The 10,609-nt window shown below is 34.4% G+C and overlaps 1 protein-coding gene across 2 annotated transcripts; it reads right to left on the bottom strand.

Moving 5' to 3' along the window:
* Nucleotides 1–1,515: 1,515 nt before the first annotated feature.
* Nucleotides 1,516–8,209, bottom strand: LOC140863874 (uncharacterized). 2 transcript variants are annotated; one of them, XM_073267640.1, is made up of 9 exons: nucleotides 7,976–8,209; nucleotides 7,249–7,370; nucleotides 6,416–6,623; nucleotides 5,786–6,350; nucleotides 5,413–5,664; nucleotides 5,137–5,328; nucleotides 4,990–5,067; nucleotides 2,427–4,889; nucleotides 1,516–2,033 (listed from the first exon to the last, which is right to left on the bottom strand). In XM_073267640.1, exons 1-9 carry the CDS (start codon nucleotides 8,137–8,139, stop codon nucleotides 1,731–1,733), a joined length of 4,347 nt encoding a protein of 1,448 aa, XP_073123741.1. In that variant the 5' UTR covers nucleotides 8,140–8,209; the 3' UTR covers nucleotides 1,516–1,730. The 2 variants fall into 2 exon arrangements, with proteins under 2 accessions (XP_073123741.1, XP_073123743.1); XM_073267642.1 differs by having other exon boundaries at nucleotides 1,517–2,033; nucleotides 4,990–5,064.
* Nucleotides 8,210–10,609: the final 2,400 nt, after the last annotated feature.

Below are 10,609 nucleotides of genomic sequence, written 5' to 3'. Positions count from 1 at the left end.
TATGAGAAAATTTAAAGAATTTTTACATTAACATTTTTCATTTACTCTAAATACTATCAATAATATCATATTATAGACTAATAATCATGTATGAGTAATAATGAAATCTGTACAACTTAAAAGTGATTGTAAGTTATCAATATTGTACTTGAAACATTCATTTTTTTACGGTAAAAAATTAAAGAAAACTTACAAATTATTTAAAATGGTAAAATTTAGAATGAAAATTAATAATTAAACTTACTAAATAACGTAGAATATTATTTAAATTTTTTTATATTTTTTATTTTTTACGTATGTTATTCTATTAATTTTGTACTTAACTCTTTAAATTAAATTATAGTAAAAAAACAAAAAAGGCAAGATTGATATCCACTTAAAATAACATGTCATTTGATGTCAAAAATATTGAGACAAATGTTATAATAAAATGTATTAATATAAATAAGACAGTGCTAACTATTGATCAAAAAGAGCATCATATTGAATCTGTAAAGTTTTATATATACTATTTTAATATAAATACAATCAATTAAAAAACTATTTTGATATAGTCACTTTATTATTATTGAAATTATTAACCTATTTCTAACTATCACAATAAAAATAACTATTTTTTTTGCAATATTTACATTTAGAAAAAATTTGTGTCAAACAAATATATGATAAATTAAAATATTTGACAATATAAAAATATTTTACCCCATTTCTCCAAATTAAATTATAGTAAAAAATTAAAATTTGTTTCAAACAAATATATAAAAAATAAAAATATTTGACAATATAAAAATATTTTAACTCATTTTTCCAAATTAAATTATAGTAAAAAATAAAGCTCAAGATTGATATCAACTTAAAATAACATATCATTTAATGTCAAAAATATTGATAAAAATAATGTATTGATATAAATAAGACAATAATAAGTATTGATCGAAGAGTGTGTCATATTGAATTTGTAAAGTTTTTTTTAAAAAAAAATTTGTAAAGTTAACCCTTTATACTATTGTAATATAATTTATTTTAATTTATTTTCAAAACATCATATTGAATTTGTAAAGTTTTCTCTATTACAATCAATTAATAAACTATTATGTTATAACCTCTTTATTATTATTGAAATTATTAACCCTATTTCTCACTATGACAATAAAAATAACTAATATTTTTTTGTTGTTGCAATATTTAAACTTAAAAATTTTTTTGTGTCAAACAAACATATTAAAAGTAAAATATTTAAAAATATAAAAATATTGTGGCCAAATATTATTTGTGAAATTTTATATTATATATTACACATTGTCTATAAAAAAATTAATTTTGAGATGATAATTGAATATAAATGATAATAAATACACCTCCATTACTCATATGGCTGATGCAATAAATTTTTCATTAAAAATGACTAAAATTCTAATCCCTTTTTGCCCTTGTTTTTTACCTCATTTTTCCATTATTGCCCACACATATTTTTTGATCCATATACAATTTGAGGGCAAAGTTATAAATTCACAATGAAAAACTTTGTCAATCATTCATACTTTTATAGTAGAAATAGATATGCACGTAGAAATATACAACTTACAAGTATCTCACAATTTTTAGTTCTGAACTATATTGGACTTCGCTACATGGATGAACCAGTTCCTACATTTTCCAACGAAGTAATCATGTTGGTGGTTCACAATATTGATGATAACTATCCCATTGTCTGGGATGAACAATTGAAGTTATGATGTCCACAACCTATGCATCGTTGACAACTGGCGAAAATCAGCGGACTTCAATGACATTCTATATAGCTCAGAGAGCTTTTTAGCATCTGAAGATTTACCAGATGGAGATTGCTGAATGTTGGATGGAAATTTGTTTGTTTTGGTGGGCCGTGATGCGGCTAACATACTCTTCAACAACATTTGCAGCTGACTCCAAAATTTAGCACAAACCTCTGGATTTTGGTCATTTAGTGATGGTGATGCTTCTTCAGATAGATGGTGCCCTTCAAGCAGCCGAGTTAGAGCAGAGTCAAGCAGCTGGTACACGAACCAAACAAATCAGTATAGTACATCACATGACTAAGAAGCACATGCAAGAAAGCTGTTTCTTTGAGTAAACACTAAGAAAAAGGTTTCGAAACAGCTGAAAATTTATTCAAACATCAAATCCAAGACAGGTTTCATTCATGAACAAATGGTGCAATTTTTTACTTGGCACGGGATAAAACATTAGATCACCAATTGGTCAGAAATTGATTTAGTCACTAATACAGTATCTTCTTGTGATGGTCTATCATGATAATTGATAGTATACTATATTTCCAAATAAGAGGAGTTGATGAATCATGTATAATAAATAAAAAATTAAAAAGGAATGAAAAGATAAGTTCAAACTGGAGGAGATGAGAAGAAAAGAACCCATAAACATACCGAAGTAGAGTGAAGGTAATCTGAGAGGCTTGACGACAAAGCTGACATATCAATAAGAATAGTCAGATACATTACAGGGTGTGTTTTTGGCCCGTAGAAATCCATGGACTTCTGCCAATTCCTTTCGGCCAGGGAAGCATACTGCTTTACCTTTTGAACTACACTGTTTTCACCTTTTGCAAAATTGTTCATTTGATCCGACTCTAAAAACCTCAAGCAACAATCTCTTTGATAACAAGCCAGTTGAAAGTGAGCATATGCAGTCTCTTGTCTTCGCAAGTCACCCAGTGATTCGTATAGCGACAAAGCTTCCCTGATTGCATCATTTGCCGATATTTCATGTTTCCTATGCTCTCTCTGAGTTTGTATCGGAGAAGAACTAGTGTAATCTTCTAGCACATAATTTTCATAAAGCTCGCCAACAGTATTTTCTCTGGCCAATAGCATGCCAAGCTTCAGATATGTATGGGCAAGCTGCGTGCTCACTTCATTCTTCAAACCGGTGGAGACAGGACTAGTTTTTTCAGCAATTGTAGTTAGTTCTGTTTTTGCGGCACCATAATACCTTAGTGCTTCACTGTATTGTAATTTGGCGGTATCAAGGGCATGCAAATATGCACTTCGGAATCTAGTGTGTTTCTTGAGACTTTCAATCCTTGACACCATATCTTCTGCTAAGGAGCGGCGTCCATGACCTAAATTGCAGTTGATCAAGATGATATTGATGTGGTCCTCAACTTGTCTAAACGCATCAATTGCTTTGAGAAAAGCAGTTTCAGCTTTGCCCAGATCTTTCCTTTCTATCCTGATTCGTCCAAGTTCATTGCACACCCATCCTTTCTTCTTAACTACAGATTGTAGTTCAGCTGAACTCGCAGGAAGTCCTTCCATAGCTTTTCCAGCTTCTTCATAGCAGTTCAGGGTAACAGAGAGAGTAGAATCTACATCTCCAAATATTGAACCCCTCAGGTATTTAAATATACCGCCACGTTTTGCAGCATGCTCTCCTTTAATGGAGGTCTCCGATGAACCATCTTTTTGCACTGACCCTTCATTAACCTTCTCCACTGAACCCATTTCTCTTTCAGATCTGGTCGCTTCCAAGTTTATTTCCTTCATACCATCTAAAATCCTACATGTTTCATTCCTTGGATCATTTTTGTGGCGCTTCAAATTTTCGCTTTTAAAAGAGTTGTTCTGGTCCAATTTTTTAATATCATCACCGTATTTGCCAACTTGTAAATTGGGGCTGCCTTGTGATATTTTACTCTGCTTTCTGCCATAACCCGATGACCGTCTATCTCTGGTGCTGCTGCTAGCACTGCTCCCACTACTGGCCCTGTCACTCCGACAGCTGCAATTTATCAAAGAACAGGAACTACAATTCTGATTATATTGACTCATTTTCTTCTTCAGCCTTTCAACCTCCTTTAATACTTCGGATGACATTTTCAAGTCCTTCGTGCTGTGTTTCCTTTCTGCCTGCCTTGAGGTTTCTTGTCCTTTCATCAAGTAAAACTCGACAAACACATCCCCAACAAGAGTCCAAGCCTTGGACCAGAAGAGGTAATTAGAAGATAAGCCATCAAAGGTCAAACAAAAGTCACCCATGAAAGACTTCATATTTTCACTTCTACCTTTAATTTCTGGCAGCGTTGCCGAGCTACAAACCATGGAAGAGATAAATCTCGTGTCTTGTGGCATTGATCCATAAATTAAACAAGCCAATTCTACAACCTTCAAGGTTTGACACAGCTGGCCAGCATCCTTATAAGCCTGGCCGAGGGCCAAATAGGATTCTCCAAGCAAAAGGACAAGTCTTAACAGTTTATCATCTATTTTTGATGTAGGGAGCCACTCACGAATATCACAAACTTCAATACAGTCAGAGTCCCCGCAGGCACAAACAGAAAAGTCCATTGACGAAGGTAGATCATCCTCAAATACATTTTCAATATTCAGTTCAGGTCTGGCAGTTTGCAGCTGACGAGTCCATCGGAGAGATTTGATGGCTTGAGAGACATGATGTATTGCAGCCAGCTTGGAGGATAATGGATCAGAAGCAGTCTCCACCACATCACCAGAGGTTTTAGAAATATTAGAGACCACAAATTCAGTGTTTCCACCAACGGACTGTTTCTCATCTGCCACTCCAGCACCCGATACTACTCCGTTTTCGAATGAATATATGTTCTCACTGGATGATATCTCAGTTGAATTTTCTCTTACGAAATTTTGCAGATGTAGTGCATTTTCAGGTGGTTCAACTTCTTTAACAGGGGGATTAACCATACTTTGGACACTTGTAGCAGACAGCCCATTTATCAAGACAAAGGATTCTTCTTCGGCGTTGGCAATGGTAACTTCAGGCTCACCCGGGAACATTTCAGATGTCAACTCCAAATCTTCATCATAACTTAAGAGGAGCCTAGCAAATTGTTCGTGCGCAAGTGCACGTACAACCTGGTCACCACACTCAAAACAATCACAACGGGTTTCTAACTTAATTTAACACACAAGTGAATACATAGAATCTATTAACTCAGCTTTACTGGAAACATACTAGATGATTTGGCTCATCCAGGAAACTGAGACATTTTTTGAAAAACCTATAGCACCTCGCCCTGTTATCAGGAGACTGCTAAAAAAAAGTCAGTTTAGTAGCGGAAAGGAGACAGAAAAAGTAAATTGATCATAAAATTTGTATCACCATAGAGAGTGAAAGTCTATGTGCGATTCTGTACAGTAGAGTTCCCAATGAGAGTATTGAATCACTTCTCCCTCTGTATAATAAAGATGGCAGAGAACCGGCGCTATCATGACAACGATCAGTACCATGTGTTTGGGGAAGGACAGACAGATCAAACAGTTGGATGACATCTTCTCCAGCACTTTTACAAAGCTGCAATTTGATAGCAAAGCAATGAAATGAATGTACAACCAATATCACAAAGTTTAAGAAGACATTATAAATAAAAAATTGTACCCAGTAAGAACCAGGATCTTGTTTGCAGTTTTCCTCAAGAAACCTCAAAACAGAAAGTCCGTTCTGTTGGACGACATGGGGCTGGAAAGCTGGAGTTCCATCATCAGAGACACCCTTTAGAAGAAAAATATCATCCGTTTTCAGTAGTTCGTAACCTTGAACAACACCATCCTGATGATAGCAAATGGCCAATTCTGGAACACTGGCCATAAAGTTGTCAAGCCAAGCTTCAAGCCAGGTTAATGGGGTGACCTGAAAATGTCTTCAATAAGTACACTTGATAGAATTCAAATGGAATTTCAATAACCAAAATATAGTGAGTGTGTGCAAATATGAGGTGACAAGAAGTCCCATTTCAATGTTCAACACCCACCTTCCTTGACACATCCCACAAGTGCAAGCTCACGGCAGCGTATTTTTCGTTACTAAAGATGAGCAAGTCACTACCGAGAAGCATACGGAAATTGTGAAACTGCCAAAACAGCATCCTTAAAAATGCATCTTCACCAGCTCTTCGGTACTTTTCAGATTCTTGCACAGGGTGCCTCGGCTTTTCTTTAACTTCTGAGACCTCACTGACACCATCAAGATCTGTATGCCTCTTATTCTTCTTCCCCCAAAAAGATTTTTCCTTTTCATCCGACTTGAAGTCCTGATTACGGACATAGCTTTTCCCTCGAATACCATCACTCCCTAAGGATGTATGTCCATGTGCCAGATGGTCCAAAGATCGAAGTGAGCCATCACTTGACATGTGTCGATCAGGATAATTAGATGATCTAAAATTCTCATCTGACGAAGAATTGTGACTAGGTGGGCAATCACAAGCCTCCATTCTTACTGAATGCATAGCAAAATTCAGAAACAATGACTGATCTACACATTTTGGCTGATGACTATGTCTTCGAATAAGTGTTTCTCCCTCTTCAGCATCAGGCCTGCACCAAAAAACATTGAGAAAAGCATTCAACAAACAGAGACTACAAATTGCCACGATGCTCACCCAGCATTCAGGATAAGCGTCTGTCCAACACGGTGAACTGCTATTGACACTCGAGCCTTGGAGTATGGTATCTTAAATATTTGTTTTAATATATCAGTCGGGGCGATTACATCAATCTCATCTCCATACTCAACCAAACCAGACACGGCAAGTGCTTCACCTTTCCTCACAAGACTTGACACAATTGGCTCATCTTGCCACTTTGAATCTGCCAGCAGTAGCACAAATATAAATATTTTCAAGAGACTATTACCTATAGAGGATTCGCTTATCTACTGGTTACTCCGCTCTCAGAAAACAACCAAAAATTCCAGAAGGTTGTATAAAGGCTATCCCTTAAACCTGGAGGTCTTTGCACAAGTCTCAGAAATCAATTATATTCACAGTATTAGTGAAGAATTAGCAGTTGGCGAATAAAGGTTTTCAATGATTGACTAGAGTTTATCAAATTCAATCACGTTGAAAGTGCTGATGCAAAAACTAAAGGGGGGAAATTGAGGTTCTATCAGGATACAATAAATAAACTAGATTATCTAGCAACAATATACATAAGAAAATGAGGGAATAAAACATTCTGCACTATGTTTATGTTGCCCTCCTGAAATGGCTGGGTTGTGGAAAAATCAGTTTTAGTTCAGGAAGCATTCTGATGAGAAAAACCAAATACTTCATATATGATGCGAGACAACATGCACATAACAGATATGATAAATATCAACATGCAGCAATAGTCATCCACCAGCATGCGTCCATTTATTTTAAATTGTCTTGCTCCAGCAGAGAAAAAGGGGTAAAGTCTTAAATGACAATGATCATGCAAGTGAAAAAAATACCATTGCTTGTCCTCGACTGTGCAGCTGCAATCGGGAGTACTCTATCTGGAATACTTGAAAGTAAAGGAAGTGCATTCAGATCCGTTTCTGTAGGAATCATCTGATACCTTGGAGCCTCTACCCTAAATATGAAATGCCAATAAAAAACAAAATGTGACTCATAGACGATCCCCACTAGTTACACGGTAAAATTAATCTTTTTTAACAAAGGAATCCCAAATGCCTAACACTATTCAAGGTTATATACACACTGATATCCAAATTAGAAAAAAATATATATATGTAAAAGGTGTCGAGACCAAATCTTTGAAAGCATAATCATCAGATGCACACAAACACACTAAAATATACGGGAGAAAGAAAGCACAATAACAACCACCATTAAAGCTCCAGACAAAAGAAAATGCATATCAACTGCTTCTGCTACTAAGATTTACCAAATTTTGGATTCCCACAGAAATGCCACGATATACTCTCAGTTTACTCGTTGAGAAACACTCGTTCTGCTCCAATTTCAGAACAACGAATTCTGATAGTTAATCAATCGAATAAAAAATGACGATTTAGCTAAATTATAAGTTACCGAGACAAAATAGAAATTCGAGCACTTGGATTTGAATTATACAGATAAAACTTTTTTAGCTAGTATTTTCAAGATGGGAGCACACCACACATAAAATAAAAAAATCGCAGTCACGAAGTTCCGTTGATTCCGCCGTATACATACGTATGGATAGAAGGAACAAGGGCGACCGAGGAGACATCATGAAATTCATCGGTGGTCACAGGTATGGATCCACACAGAAAGCCCGCGGGCTTGGGCCTCGCGATTTCCAGTCTCCCCACGCATTGCAGCTCCCGTGAGACCGAGCCCGAGCCTCGTTTCTCCATTCTCACTGAAATAACAATGGCCGAGCTAGGTTTTTACCGAAAGCTAGCCATGGGAAATATGAGGATTGGATATCTCATTTCTCGTTTGCCGTTTCTACGGTCAATATATATATATATATATATATATATATATATATATATATATATATATATATATATATATATATATATTTTATTTTTTATTTTTTTTTTTTACAATCCAAAAAAATTAATAACATTTCATCTTATCAATATAATTTTTTTATGGACAAACTTATCCTTTAATTAATTACTTTCCTATGCAATAAAATTTCTATTTACATTAAAAACCCCAAATCCAATCCTTATATTTGTTACAACTAAAATTTAAATACCTCAAAAAATAGTAACGGTTTTTTTCCATATGAAAATAAATTATAAAACAACAAAAAAATATTTTCTTAGTCTTAAAAAGTTAATATTATTGATTCAAAAAAATGAATATTATTCATATTATATCTCAATATTTTGTACAATATACAAAATGTTATTAAATATTTTTTTATAAAATACATAAATCTAACAGGTTACAAAATTTTGATTTATCTAAAAGTTAAGTGTTTGACATAATGTTTAAATTTACATATGTTTAAATTAAGATAAAAAAAATAAGAAGATATTTTATTATTTTAGAATATTTATTTGAAAGCATGTAATATATATTTTAGTGATTAAAAGCATAACTGCAATGACACAATTCATTTTATATAAATTTATACTTTTTTTTTACAAGAATGTTTATTATACAAATATATTAACTTCAATTGAAAATGTATATTTTGTTTTATTGGTAGCCATATATCTTTCATTAGATATTGTGATTAAATTAAAAGTTTGAGTTTTAAAGTTAAAAATAAAAATTAGCATAAATTATGACAAAAATAAGAATGAAATATTATCTTTTTTTATTTTTTCAAAAATTTGAAATACAACATAATAATGAACATTATTTTGATCAATAATTTTTTATAATTTGTTTGTATTCTATAATATTTAACAATATTGACAAATATAACTATAATATTTTGAATGGTTAAAGTTTAGAAAACTTATTTTAGGAATTTATGAGAGTATATTGAGAATTTACTAAAATTATTAAAGGGTAATATAGTCAACTTGTAGTACAACAGTAATGAATGAAGTGTGTTTAACAAAAATTGGAGTGTAAATAACACTTATTATTATTATTATTATTATTATTATTATTGTGAGACCCCGTTTTTAATCTTCTATTCTCGAATAATCACACAAAATCGAACACGAAAAGCCGCGTAAAATCGAATCAATTTTTTTTTTTTTTTTAAAGAGAGCCTCGCGCCCGCGCGAGGTCATCACCTCGCGCGCGCGCAGGCTACGCGAGCAGAGGCTCGCGGAAATGCTAACGCCCGCGCGAGAGGAGAGCTCACGCGCGCGCGGGCAAAAACTCCCGAGCCTCTCCAGGCTCCTCGCCCGCGCGCAGGCAAAATGGACAGAAAGGGAGGGAGAGCCTGGGAAAAAATCAACAAAGGAAATTCTAGATATTTCAAGACTTAAATACAATACAAATCCATATTTAGAACATACAACGGGTTCTAAGCTCTGCCCAACAATTACAACCAAAAGTCGAGTTCTAAAATAGAGTTCAAAAGACTCAGCAAAACTAATACAAGTTCAACAAACTCGACCCTACGACGCGAAGTCTCACTTCTATCAATCTCACCCCAAGCTAACCAAGACGACTCAGTCCAGCTTTTGATCCTCCTGTTGCCAAGTACACATACAAACAAAGACACAGCCGGATAAACCGGTTAGAAATATAATTTCTTAGTAAAAGGGACAGACATGTAATATCAGATAAACACCTCAGATTGAATTGTAATAATCAATAACAAATCAAAATGAGAATGAATGAATGCATGACTTCAAAACTCGGGATTATCTAATCGGATAATCGAATATCAATCGGTACTCGATTGGGATCCCGGGGCCAAGTCTTCACAACAACTCACCGACACACCCATTCGGGGTGGATGTCGTTCAACTCAACCCCTAGACTTCAGAGCAACTATAAGAAGTATTCTGGCACTTGGAAAAACTCGAAATCCAAAGCCACTTCAATATAGCTCCCTAAAACATCTATCTTCAAAACAAATCGAATAATCGGCTCAATATGAATGCAAGTGTAAATAATTAATCAATCAAGTTCACACAAGCAATTAACATGAAGTATGTGATTTTCGGGGCTCGAGAGTCAATCGAACTCGAGTATTCAACCCCATTCGAATCAATGTCATCTTTTACCTTTCAAGTCCGTCGAGGATTCAAATCGTCTCCAACTCTCGATTCGATTCAACTTCCAAGTTCGATCCAAACCCGAAACTCCAATCCAAATCTGAAAATGAAGAATATACGGATTCGGTGTCAATCCAACTACTCAAACAAACCCGGAATTGAACCAAACAAACAACTGATA

This window comes from Henckelia pumila, chromosome 4 (genome assembly GCF_033568475.1).
Source record: "Henckelia pumila isolate YLH828 chromosome 4, ASM3356847v2, whole genome shotgun sequence".
Taxonomy (NCBI): Eukaryota; Viridiplantae; Streptophyta; class Magnoliopsida; order Lamiales; family Gesneriaceae; genus Henckelia; species Henckelia pumila.
Note: the sequence above shows the minus strand (reverse complement) of the source record. Positions and strands in the feature narration are given on the sequence as shown.